Here is a 13,983-nt window from a genome sequence, read left to right on the forward strand (position 1 = left end):
TTAAATTAATTAACATTGGTAATTTTTAATGTCTCAAGAATTTTTTTTTAAGTTTTTTCCTTTCTATTGTTGCTTCCCAGTTCATCTTTTACCTGGAATTTTGCAATAACTCCCTAACTGGTCTTATTTCCTGTGGTTTCCTTTTTTGTTTCTTCTTTCTACTGTGTAGTTTCCTTACATACCCTGGTTTCTCAAGTAGAATATTGAGTAGAAACAATGATGGCAGCCATCTTTATCTTGCTCCTGACTTCTCTGGCAGTATTGGTACATTTCACCATTAAGTATGATGTTTACTATAAATTTTTCCAAATATTCTTTTTTTCTTTTTTTTATTCTTTTCTCTCCCTATTTTTTTTTTTTTTTTTTTTGAGACAAGGTCTCTGTCACCTGGGCTAGAGTTCAGTGACATCATCATAGCTCACTGCAACCTCAAATTCCTGAGTTCAAGCGATCCTCCTGCCTCAGCCTCCCAACTAGCTGGGACCTTGGGTGCGTGCCACCATGCCCAGATAATTTTTCTATTTTTTGTAGAGACGGGGTCTCACTTTTGCTCAGGCTGGTCTCAAACTCCTGCCCTCAAGTAATCCTCCCACCTTGGCCTCCCAAAGTCCTGGGATTACAGGTGTGAGCTAACACACCACACCTGGCCTCAAAATATGCTTTATTTGGTTAAGGATATTCCTCTCTATTTCTAGATTGCTAAGAGTAGTTTCCTTTTTTTTTTTTTTTTTTTTTGTATTTAGAAGGGAATACTCAGTTTTTTTAAAGGGTTCAATTATATTGGTTAAAATGATCATATGGGCTTTCTCATTTGGTATGTTATTGTGGAACATTATATTAACTGGTCTTCTTTGTTTTCTTTTTTTGTGTGTGTCAAATACTCAAGGAAGGGAAAAACTGGTCTTTAATGTTAAAACCATTCTTGAATTTTTGGGATACCACTACTTGGTCTTGACATACAAATGCACACAAACACATACACACTTTCATACACATTATTGGATTCTATTTGCTAGTATTTTTTTAAGTTTGTTATCTATGTTCAAAGTAAGATAGGCCTATAATTTTCTTTTCTCATACTGTCTTTCACTGGTTTTGGCATCCAAGTTATGCTAGTCTCCTCATACAATGAATTGGAGAATGTCACCTATTTTTAAATTCTCTGGAACAGTTTTTGTAAGGGTGGCATTATCCATTTCTTGAGTGTCTGGTAGAACTCATCTGTAACACTGTTTCAACCTAATGTTCTTTTTTCCCCCCAGGGAGATTTTAATCAACTGATTTATTTTGTTTTACAGTAATAACTGGTTTTAGTTTTTCTGTTTTCCCATGAATCAATGGTTTTTTTTATTTGGCCTTTTGAGAAATTGTCCATTTTATTTAAGATTTCAGATTTATTGATAGTTATTAATGATGTTTCTTTAGAAAATCTACTGAATCTGTGGCCTTTGAAAATCCTTAATATTGCCTTTGCATCTTCTCTTTTTAATTTGTTAAATCTTTCTAGAATTTTATTTTATTGTATTTTCATCCCAATGAACCAGCTTTTGGTTAGGTTAATTTTCCTAACTATTTCTTTGTCTGTTTCATTAACATCTACTTTATCTTTATTATTTCTTTCATTTGACTTAATTTTAAACTTTTGTTTTTTATGATTCTTGTATTGAATCCTTCACTCCCAATCTAAAAATGGGTCTTATGCCTTATACTGATATGGAGGTGTAGCAGATCTAGGCAACCAGAGGGTGGCCTGGCACGATTTCTGGACCCCATAATGTGTGGGTATTCGCCTGTTTCTTTAGGCCCATGACTTTCTAATGGGTAGTAGTCTCAAAGAGTAGTTGCCAGTGTTTATTTTCAACCTTCTTTCTTTGAAAAGGATGGAAGGGAAGCCCTTCTCCACTCCACTTCATCCTCTTCTTGCATCAAATCTGGCTGTGGTCCCTATCTTTTGCTTTGAAACCTACTATTAATCTGTCTACGGAGATGATTACTTCTCAAATAAATCAGAGTTTTATTTATTAATCATATTTAGAATTTATCCAGCTCATTGTCAATTAGTCTTAAAATAGTCAATCTTAAAATAGTTTTTCAGTTACAGACCATCTTAAAATAGTAGGTTTGCTTCAGTGAGGCAGATATGTCTTTCAGATTCATGCTGTTACTATCACTTTTTCTGCTTCATTAAACACTTTGTAGTTATTAACAAAGTTTTTGGAAAAAATGTTTACTAGCAAGTTTTGGGAAAGTTCAGTTCTATGTTTATGGGATGGTGCTTTGCTTCCATCTGAACTTCTGAGGTATTTTCAGTTTGGAGTGAGGATCTAGGGTACATGATTGGGAAACTGTATTGTTTCCCACCTTATTTTATCAGGCAAAAATAAATGCAACCCTGTGCATCATTTGTGTGAGTTAATATGAATTCCTGTTTTTTTATACCTTCTTCTGAAAATGATGCATTAATGTGGCAAGATCACATAAAATTGTAGTTGGTAGAAAAATAATAAAGCATTAAGAAACTATAGGTAAGGAAGGAGAGAAAATACAGAAGGTGGTAAAATGAAGAAAGGAAGTCCTGTAAAACATATTAGTGATGTGTTGTAAGAACAAGTGTATATGAAGTGTGTTTGGAATTTAGAGTACATGATGAGTAGTTCCAAATGGGCAGCCAGAAAGGATTTATGGAGGAAATATCATCCAGTCTAGTCTTTAAGGAATGTAAGAATGGGAACAAAAGGGCTTTCCCACTTCAGACTGGAACAGAGCGGTGGAAGCCTGTGCAGGACACAGCATGAACTATGAGAACACTTAATGAATTTCAAAGTGCTGTACCAATGTAATATGCACCAGATTGAAGTGGTTAAAAGTAAATGATCCAGTGAACTTTTCATTAATTTTATTGAACATTAGGCAATGTTTTAGTTTAATTTCTGTATACATTAAATTAATTCTGAGGACTATGTTTTACAGTGACTGTTGAAGTGAAGGGTCCATATGAATACCTCACACTTGAAGACTATCCCTTGATGATTGTAAGTGACCTTTTATTCTTTACCCTCAGCTCTGAATGAGTTTAGCTTGAAAGATTGCCCGTTTTGTGGCAATATTCTTTTTTCAAAGATTTGTACCTACATTGTTCAGAAAATGTTGCCTATAATTCTGGATTTATTTCTTACTAGATTGAGACTTTGGGAGGGTCGGTGTACCCTTGTATGCCTTATTTTCTTATTTGTAAAATGAAGGAGTCGATAATCTGTGAATTTTAGACTTGGGAAGTCCTTCAAAGATTGTCTCACATCTCATTCTCTGTAGGGTCCATAGCAGGGCACTTCTTACTACAACCTTGTTGTTTCTGATCCCACTTAAAGTAACCACATGATGAAACTTCCTCCTCTTCATTGTGTGCGCCTGAGTATGTGTGCATGTACCTGTGTCTGAGAATATCCTTAATCTATTTTCAGACTTCCTTTGTTCGTCATTATTCTCTTTTTCCTTCCCCTTTACTAGTTTTCTCATTTTGTCGTGTTTTCTTGCCTCTAGATGTATCCTCACCCAGTTATGCCTTTTTTCCTGCTCAGTGTTGTCTTCATTTATATAACTTAGATTATGAACTGAGAAAGCTCTTTTAATACAGGAGAACAGTCACTCTTGAGAAATTCTTACATCATCTTCCTGTGCTCAAGAGGAGATAATTCTTTCCTGTTAGTATTAAACTCCAAAGAAATAAATATTTTTAAATAGAAGGTAGAATATGTATATTTTTATAGTTTGTTAAAACTATGTATTGATTCTAAATCTAGATACTTGACTCTTGGCCCTAATTCTTCTTTTTATCTCTTATTCAATTTGATGACAGTTTTTTATGGTGATGTGTATAGTATATGTCCTGTTTGGTGTTCTGTGGCTGGCATGGTCTGCCTGCTACTGGAGAGATCTCCTGAGAATTCAGTTTTGGATTGGTGCTGTCATCTTCCTGGGAATGCTTGAGAAGGCTGTCTTCTATGCAGAATTTCAGAATATTCGGTACAAAGGAGAATCTGGTAGGTAACCAAAAAATGTTTATCAATTTGAGTGATTGGCAGGTGAGATGTGTGGAAATTTTCCTAAGTTCAGCAGTCATTAAACTGGTCTAACTTTCCAATTACTTAATTATTAGACTAACTTAAGCAGAATCAGTATGATTGTGACTTTTATTTTTAATCTCATAATTTATGGGTTCAGTGGTATGAGTAATTTTACTGAAATATCCTCACAAAAGTTACAATTATAGACCATATTGGGAACGATTATTACCATCACCAAATCTCAATTGCCATTGATTTCTAAGTCACCATTATACATCTAAGAAAGAAGGTAAACAATGCCAATTTAATTGTAAGATAGCATTGATTGTAAGACACACCTCGAATTCAAAGATGTTAAAATGTGGGGTAAAGTGCATCTAAGAATTGATATTAGTAATATCAAGAAAATAGGAAGGCGTTTATGGTTTAGTAAGGTGAACTGGTAATAAATTGTTTTATGCTGAAGTTTTTTTGTGATCTTTTATCAGACTATTTGACTGGTAATAATTGTTGCAAGCTATGCTAATTAGATCTTTTGCTGGTCTTTGAAAAGTCTTGAAAATAGATGTAAAAATGAATTGAAAACTATATGTTCCTACATGTGTGTGCTTCGTACTTTTGTGTAGCTATATTTCATAGTTTTTGAACATGGTGGGGGGGGGAGTGGGTAGAATTTCCTTGCTGCTACAAACTGTCCATATAGGTAGGGTGAGGTATTCTGTCATGGTTTTAGTGAAGTTGGGAGTGGAGGGGGGAGGAAACTGAGTTGAGCACACCTCTATTGCCATACATACCCATGAGTAAGATTGCAAGTGACATCACCTTGTATATTTATAAAAATTGCAAAAGAGTTATTCTATTTTAGTAGGACTAATATCAATGCTTATTCTGGAGAGTATTAGAGATCTACATTCTGGAACTGGAATCATGCCTGTTGCCTTACCTAGATAATTATGTCATTTCTTCCTTTCTTCTCCCTGTCTTCTTTCTCAAGTCCAAGGTGCCTTGATCCTTGCAGAGCTGCTTTCAGCAGTGAAACGCTCACTGGCTCGAACGCTGGTCATAATAGTCAGTCTGGGTTATGGCATAGTCAAGTAAGTATTTACTTCTTTTGTGGAAGAGCAAATTAAAATGAAACAGTATTGAAGGTTCCTAATGTGGTAGTTCTGAAATAGTTGATAAAAGAAATAATTCTGAAATAAGAAAATATATCTGAAGTTTTATAGCATTGTAAATGTTGGTAAAATATTAGTATTTCATCTCACTTCTTATAAGGAATATCTGCAGGAAAACCTGCAATGTAAAAAATGATATTGAAACACCAAACTGAGGATCAAGTAAATTTATAACAGCTTTGTTCTTCTAAAATATTTTTGCAAATCAGATTTTTTATGGGAACAGCATGAGTGTCTTCTATAGGCATTCTTCTAGGCATTGTTCTATGCTCTGGGGATAAAGCAAGTTTATAAAAGACTTGGAGTTTACATTTGTGGAGGGAAGGGACAAAGACAAAATTTAAACAAGTGAGTAAAATATCCAATATGTCAGAGAATTGCAATGGTGGAGTAGATAATTCAGGGAAAGGGGACAGGGAGTGCTAGTGCTAGGTAGGAGCTGGAGCTTGCAGTTGAAAATAGGGTGATGAAAGAAGGCTTCAGTTCACTTAGTGACATTTAAACAAACACATCAAGGAGGTGAAGGAGCTATATGTCTCCCTAGGGGAAGAGATGCTGAGATGAGGTCAGATTCTGTATATGTTCTGAAGGTAGAACTAGAACCAGTAGAATTTGTTGATGGATCAGATGTGTAATGTGAGAGAGAAGAGGAATCAAGAATGATGCCAATTGTTTTGGTCAGATCAAGTGGCAGGATGGAATTGATATTTCATGATATCAATGATATTTCCACTGAGTTTAAGAATGATGATGGAGTGGGGGCAACATTAGGAGTCAGCTGGATATCCAAGTGGGGGAAACAAAGGGGGAGAGTTTGGGGCAGAGATAAAAGTTTGGGAATCTTCAAGATGTAGATGTTATTAAGTCATGAGACTGGATGTGATCACCAAGGAAGTGAGTATATACAGAGAAGAGGTCCAAGGACTGGACCCTTTTGATTATTATTTAGAAGTCTGTGAAACAGAGTAGAGTTAGCAGAGGAAATAAAGGAATGACGACCAGCGAGTCGGGAGGCTAACTGAAGACTGTGTTTCAAGGAGGGAGTGATTAAATGGTCAAATGATCGTGATAGGTCAAATAACAGGATTGAAAATTTACCATTGGTTTGGCTACTTGGAAGGTCTTAGTACCATAACAAGAACAGTTTTGGTGAAGTGGTAAGGGCAAAAGCCCTATTGGAGAGAGTTTAAGAGGGAATAGGAGGAGGGGAATGGAGTTAGCCAGGTATAGACAGTTATTTCAGGGAGTTTTGCTGTAAGTGGGATTAAGTGGTGGGGGTGCTAATGTTTTAAATTTATTTACTCATTTAAAGGAGTTTTGCTTTAAATGGGATTAGAAGAATGACAGGTTTTAATTCTTAAAATTTATTTAATAAATATTTGAGTGCCTTCTGTATGCCAGGAAGCATTCTAGAATTCCCTGCTTATATGGAGCTTTTCCTGGTGTATGACAAAAAATATAAGAACAAATATTGGTAAGGCTTAGGCAGACATGATTTAAGGCAGTGCATCTCAAGGTATACTACAGTAAGGAATCACCTAGGCATTTTGTTAAAATGTAGATTCTACTTCAGGATTTTAAATATCAAGGATCTGAGGCTTTTCTTCTTTCAAACAGAGGTTGCTCAAAAGACTTTTCATATTTTGTTGGGTTTTGAGCCTACAAATATATTGTTTATTCAATAAACTACAATAGGATATTTGATTATATTAAATTCTTAGATTATTTAATGATATATTGTAGTTATTTTTTTAAGTCCATTTGGTAGCCATTGAAATGTAAAGAAAAGTCCTCATCTATTAAAGACACATACTGAAACGTATACATGTAAAAATATGCTGTTTAGGATTTGCTTCAAATAATATGAAAGGATGGGAAGAGGATGGGATATGCATGGGGAAGAATTAGCCATAGGTTGATGGTTGTTGGGACTGGGTGAGTTTATTATACTATTTTTTAATATGTTTCAAAATTCTGTGCAATAAAAAGTTTTTAAAAATGCAGTAACCAGGGGCCAGATCTTAAGTTCTAGTATTCATCTTATTTTAAGGCCATATGTTCTTATGAGTTTTTCCCTCTCAGGTGAATCAGGTGTGATAAACAATACTGTTTATCACTTTAAATTGTTGCCCTGTAATAATTAACATGAACTCCTGTTACCTAGCTTGAATTGGGGTTTGTCATATTTATACTCAACTATCTTTTTGCTTCCTCTTTAGGCCACGCCTTGGAGTCACGCTTCACAAAGTTGTGGTAGCAGGAGCCCTCTATCTTTTGTTCTCTGGCATGGAAGGGGTCCTCAGAGTTACAGGGGTCAGTACTGCTTAATGTGAATTTTTGTGGTCAGTTAGTTCTATTGTTTCTATCTTGAGAGTGTGAATTAGAAATGTCTGTGGACTTCTTTACTGTTTGCTCTAAGTCACCTTTGGGTTCTGATTTTCAGAATGAATGTATAGTTCATTTTTTTCTTTTTAATGTATCAGAGTTTTATAAATTTAATGTGTGACCCAGAATGAATGCTCTTCCATCCATCCCCAGACTGATAATTATTTATTCCTTCTCCCAAGCAGTGGAGTCTCATTCTTGTATAAGTGGCAAACATTGGAGTCATGTACTTACTGGTTAATCTAATCTTAACAGTGCTCTTTGCTTGACCAACACTTGAGTTTCAAAGACTTCCTTAAAATGCAACTTACTATAATAATTTTTATACCATTCTTGAGTATTGCATAATTATTCCCTTTGCCAGGGAAGGGAACTGAAAATACTGAGATGTAAGTGATAAAGAAATTTATGTTATATCTGTATTAATGTGAAGTAGGCCTCCCTAGGCCATTCCAATTAATTTTCTTATTTATTTAAAAATCAGACTCTTTAATAACCTATTAGATTCAAGGTGCTAAATGCTATAAATTTTGCCTTGCCCTCAAGAAATCTGGACTCAGTAAGTTTTGCAATAAATTGCCCCTTAAATAAACCCTCTGTAGATGCAAGTTTGTTTTTCAAATCACACTATCCTCTGTATGTAATTTCCATAGACTTAGCAACTTTAACCCTCTGTCAATTTCATTTTCTTTCTTCTGCTGCTGCTGTAGTATTTTTCTTATTCCTTGGCTCTGACAGTAAACCTGGTCCTCTCAGCAATTGATGCCTGTTTTATTTTATGGATATCCTTTTAATAATGCACTGGTGATTGGGTAATTAGGGCTATATAAAAAGCATCTTATATATAAAATTGTGGAAACAAGGAACATAGTTTTTCAGACAGATAATTGCCTTACATTTTGTTTTGGTTGAACTCTTTCATTATATTATAATCCTGGATATCAATAATTCTTAGTATATGATGCAGTAATTTTCTCAAAATATGAGAGGAACCTTTTTAGGCTTGTAGCCAAAATCACAATAATAGGAAATGGTAGGATGAGATGGAGGCTTATAAACACTAGAACTTTTTTTGATGTGGTCACTTCATAACATGTATTTTTGAATACTAAGAACTCTATGGTGGTTACCTTTATGGTAGTTAGCAGCATGTGTCATTGTATTGAGATTGTAATTGATAATTTATGTGAAATGCTTTTAGCTGTATAATCTATGTGATGGTTTGTAAGAAGGGAAGAATGATTAGGTGTTGTCAAGTGTTCTTTTTATTTTCTTTCAGTTCAAATGCAAAACCATTCCAGATTATTACATAAATGCAGAATTGTGTGCTGGTTTCTTCTCTGTGCCTCTCTAGACATCTGTTTTTCACCACCTCTTTTTCTTTGTCTGCAGGCCCAGACTGATCTCGCTTCCTTGGCCTTTATCCCCTTGGCTTTCCTAGACACTGCCCTGTGCTGGTGGATATCCTTCTCGTTGGCTTGTTTGATGACAGTCCATTTTTTCCCCTTGGAGATGGGTTTCTACTGATCTTTCTGCAAAGAGGTTTTTTGTTTTTTTTTTTTTTTTTTTTTTTTTTTTAGTTTTGTTGATTACTCCTTAGTCTGGGGAATAGTGTATGTTAAGTCTTAACAACCTGAGAGGTCAGGTAAGCAGTTTTATTTGTGTTTTTTTTTTTGTTTGTTTTGTTTTTAAATCACATCATAAATTGGTGACTGTGGACTGAGCACAAGATAAACACTTCTGGCTTTTTTCTTTTAAATGAGCATTTCACCTTGATCTTGCACTTGTTATTTGTGTACCTAATCACAGTATTAGAATCACTGGCTACTCTTGTCCTGCTCTTTCTTTTAGCCTCTAGCAATTATTAAGTGCTTTGAAACGTATGAAAAGATTTTCATCCTTAAAATGTGGTTTCAGGAACTACATACAGTGGTTTGACTCTTCCGAAACTCTGTGTAGGTTTAGTAGGTTTTAACCTTTAACAGGGTGAATGTTTTGTTCCCTCATTCCAAAGCTGACTTGAAATTGTCTGAAGACTTCCACCATTCAGAATAAATATCGATTCATTATAGGCAAAAGGAAGAATGATTATCAACCAGCAGATAACAGACAAGTTTCTATTTCAGTAATCTGTTTCTTCTGTTCTTTAAAATTAAACATTTATCTATTAGGGACTTGGCCTGTTGGGTGAAGGATTCAAGTTTTTGGACTTTATCTTTTGGGGGCTATTTTGAATTTGTTTTGGTTTTTATCTATTTGGTCCTATTTGCAATTGTGCAGTATTACTGACTTGATAGACTGCAAAAAGCTGAATGTGAACAAAATTGTAGTTTTGTGAATTTGTGTGGACTGCCACATAGCAAAAGAGTTTGAAGTTAAAATTTCCTGGGTCCAAATGGCCCAAAATTTTCTGTATCAGCATCTTTCCAAGTGTATTTTGTGAACCTCTGTGGGTATTGGGAGGAATAGAGAGGGAGGTGGGATTGGATATGCAATAAGATAACCCAGTGACTAGGTGACAAGTAAGGCTCTGTCAAAGGGCAGAGCAAGTACCAACCCCCTTATTTTTATATCTGCTCCTTATGCCGAAAGTGGGACATGAGAATAGATGTTGTATTTAGTAGTCATCACTTCCCCTCCTATGTTTCTCTGGCAATTTCTACTTGGGAATAATGAAAATGGAGAGTCATTGCTTTTGGAACCAAACTGCCTGGGATTCTCAGCCCATCATAGGGTCCTCTTAATTCATGGTAGTGCAGGCAGCTGATGGCAGGTTCTTTAAGATGGCACAAGGGGAACTCTGTAGCGTAGAACTTTGGGAGGTTGTAAGCACAAGGGGAACTCTGTAGCGTAGAACTCTGGGAGGTTGTAAGCATGAGTATAATTGTGACCCTAGACTGGATTAGCTGGGACAGATGAAAACATAACTACCCACCTTAAAGGAAGAGAGAAGATGATGTTAACTCTTTGTCCCTTGCCTGTTACTCATTTTCATTTCCTCTTCTACTTTTGTCTATTTTTTCATCTTTTTTGTTTCTCTAGAAAGCCTTTCCTGTCTTTATTTCTCTTTTTTATATTTTTCCTCTTTTTCTTTTATTTTGTGCAATCTTATTTTATCCTGGTTCTGTCTTCTCTTCAATGTCTCTTTGAAAATGATGGCTTTCTTATTAATCTTGGGGTGTTTGTGAGATTGAGTGAGAATAAGAAAGCTACAAAGCCTCTGAGATCCATATAACTTTATTAGTATGATCTGAGATCCTAAAAGAAATCTGAGGATTAATTTACTAGCTTACTGTTTTTTCTGAATGTTGAATTCCTTGACCTGCAAACACATATTTATAAGCCTGACTCAAACAATGAAGCTGTTAAAACTTCGGAGGAACATTGTAAAACTCTCGTTATACCGACATTTCACCAACACGCTTATCTTGGCAGTGGCAGGTAAGTCTAGGACTTTCTTCCTGCAGTTTAAATGTGATCCGTTTAGAACAGATTCTTAACCTGAGAGGGCATGGGTGGGCATAGAAAGTTTTGTGCATTTCACTTGGGAAAAGGGTTCTTAGCTTTTGTCAAATTCTCAGAAGGATCTATGGTTTTAAAAAAGTTAAGAACCAATTATTTTATGTATAACAGCTGAAAAATCAACCTCGTGTAATTTCAGCTCTTAGTGTATTCCTTTTTTGTCTCCATTCTTTTTCTGAGGCATTCTTTTTCTTGAGGTAAGCTAGCTTGAGTGCCAAATAGCATTTAGATTCCTTTTAGAAGACATTACCCCACGCTTATTTGTTATATTAAACAGCTATAGAATTGTAGATGAGGGTACATTGCAAGTATTTTTTCCATATGTCACTAAGCATATGGGAAATAGAGACATTAGGTGGATGGTAGCCAGACTAGGCTAACGTGCCTACCTCTTTGTCCTTGTACCAAGCATAGAATAGTGAGGTCTGATCTATTATTGGAACCAGCTCTTCTGTTTGTGTTGTAGTCATTTTATCAACCATTTTTTATCTGACCAGCCAAAGAAAAATTAACACCATACTAAAGGTAAAAGAAGGAAAAAATTATGTTGATAATGTTGGAAAAAGCCATATTTCCAATACCTTCTGTTTTAATTCTGAGGGTTACTGAAGTAGCCAGATGGTAAATAAAATTATTACAAAACTATTCTTTAAGTACAGAAAGGATTGACAAGAGTATGTATCATGAGCTTTGCTGATAGTAGGTGTTCAGTAATACATTTGTTAAAACATCTGACAGAAAATGATGATGTATGGGGGATTGGGGTATGTGGAATTCCACTTAATCAGAAGTGGGGAATATAATTGGGGATGTAAACTAGCATTCATACCCTGACCAGATTTTTCATTTACTGTTAGCATCTATTGTATTTATCATCTGGACAACCATGAAGTTCAGGATAGTGACGTGTCAGTCGGTGAGTTATAATATAGCACATACATTTATAAATAGTATAGTGTCTTATATACAGATAATGATGTTGATGACAATGGTATGGTTCTTATATATGCACCTGATAAGAAATTAGGGCTAGTGCTCCACTCTTAGGGTTGTAATACTTCCCTCCTCCTAAGTATTCTTGTACTATCATGGTGCTTGGTATGATAGCTGGTATGGTATGGTAGTTGCTTTTTGTTTTATGACTATATATCCAAATATTGGGAGAGAATTTTGTTAGTGATAATCATAGTCTGTCATGGTCTTGCTTTAACTAAAAATCTGGAATAAGAAGTCCACAGTACTAAACATTAAGTACCATATGTGTGAATAGTAATAATAATATTAGTAATAATAATAATCTGAGTAGAAGCCTTGTCCTTAAGATCTGAGCTCAAAGACTGTGGCCAGTAGGATTTCTTTGGAGGCCACCAAGGCTCTATTTTGGTAAAAATGAATAAATGAAAATTATAAAATACAACAACTTGGCGTTATTTTCTCTTCCCTGTATAAAACCTTTCCTTAAAGATTCTTAACTATGATGAAGCTTTGATAAATACTCTATTCAGTGGTGCCTTTTCTTTAGCAATAGTGGTGCCTTTGTTCCTACAAAGGAAGAAACTACATTCATTAACTTTGTTTCCCCAGCACTTAGCAAAGTACCGAGCACATAGCAGGCTATTAGTAGATATACCTTGAATGAATGAATACGTGATTCTTGTTCTGTGCCAAGGGCTTTGTGAACAAAGGGTTAAGATAATATATACGAATGTTGTACTTTCCCCTTACTGTAGGACTGGCGGGAGCTGTGGGTGGATGATGCCATTTGGCGGTTGCTGTTCTCCATGATCCTCTTTGTCATTATGGTTCTCTGGCGACCGTCTGCAAACAACCAGAGGTTCCTGGACTTTTCTTATTTACTTTGCTAACCATTGAAGGGCATGTCAGTAATTAGGGATGGTACAGTGGGGACAGTGTCAGGGCTATGTCATAATAGTGGAAGGAACACTGGTCCTGGAATCAGAAGAATTGGATTCCTATCTCAGCTCTCCTCTTAACTTGCTTTGTGATTTTTGGCATGCTGCCTCTTTTCACCTCTCTGTTCCTAATTTCCTTTCCAAATAATGAGGAGGAGTTAAATCAAGTAATGTGAAGTCCCTTTCAACTTTGACATTTTCTAATAATATATAGTCATATGTTGGAGATATATTGTGGGTTCAGTTCCCGACCATCACAATAAGAGTGAATATTATAGTAAAGTGAGTCACACAAATTTTTTGGTTTCTCAGTGCATATAAGTTATGTTTACACTGTACTGTAGTCTGGTAAGTGTGCAGTATTATTTTTTTTTAAAAATGTATGTCATTCCTTAATTCAATACTTTATTGCTACAAATTGCTCACACAGAGACACAAAGCGACCACATGCTATTGGAAACATGGCACTGATAACACCTGTTTGGTGCAGGGCTGCCACAGACCTTCAGTTTGTAAAAATTGCAGCATCTTCGAACCTCAGTAAAGTGAAGCATGATAAAATAAAGTATGCCTGTAGATATTTATATAGTAAATAAAGGAGGTAGATATATTGTGTCACTTGTAATGAGAGTCTCCTGTCTAGTGTCCAGAGGAAAGAAAAATTTCTGTAGTCAGCAGCTCAGCTCACTTTGTAATAATAGAAAGGATAAAATGAAAACTTATGTGACTTTGAAATTAAAAATTCACATGTGAGTTTGATTTGCCCAACTGTAAGCAAATCTTAATTATTTAAGAACTGCCCATCTTTTTGTGAATATCCATGCTTTGTTTCCCTTTTTTCCTCCTCCCTTGCATTTAGATACTTAAGAGCTTATATTTAACCACACTACCAAAAAAGGAAAAGAGAAAGGTGGTATAACTATA

The 13,983-nt window shown here is 35.4% G+C and overlaps 1 protein-coding gene across 3 annotated transcripts in view; it reads left to right on the forward strand.

Moving 5' to 3' along the window:
• The window catches only part of TMEM87A (transmembrane protein 87A), a 46,307-nt gene that overhangs the window by 19,417 nt on the left and 12,907 nt on the right, over positions 1 to 13,983 (forward strand). For 2 of the 3 annotated variants that reach the window (XM_069484453.1, XM_069484448.1), the window contains exons 8-15: positions 2,971 to 3,032; positions 3,857 to 4,040; positions 5,059 to 5,158; positions 7,459 to 7,552; positions 9,017 to 9,085; positions 10,957 to 11,065; positions 12,004 to 12,062; positions 12,877 to 12,980. In XM_069484453.1, coding sequence (XP_069340554.1) covers positions 2,971 to 3,032; positions 3,857 to 4,040; positions 5,059 to 5,158; positions 7,459 to 7,552; positions 9,017 to 9,085; positions 10,957 to 11,065; positions 12,004 to 12,062; positions 12,877 to 12,980 — 781 coding nt within the window. Of the gene's footprint in view, positions 1 to 2,970; positions 3,033 to 3,856; positions 4,041 to 5,058; positions 5,159 to 7,458; positions 7,553 to 9,016; positions 9,097 to 10,956; positions 11,066 to 12,003; positions 12,063 to 12,876; positions 12,981 to 13,983 lie in introns of all 3 variants that reach the window. The other variant, XM_069484441.1, reaches the window with a different exon arrangement.

This window comes from Eulemur rufifrons, chromosome 2, assembly GCF_041146395.1.
Source record: "Eulemur rufifrons isolate Redbay chromosome 2, OSU_ERuf_1, whole genome shotgun sequence".
Taxonomy (NCBI): Eukaryota; Metazoa; Chordata; class Mammalia; order Primates; family Lemuridae; genus Eulemur; species Eulemur rufifrons.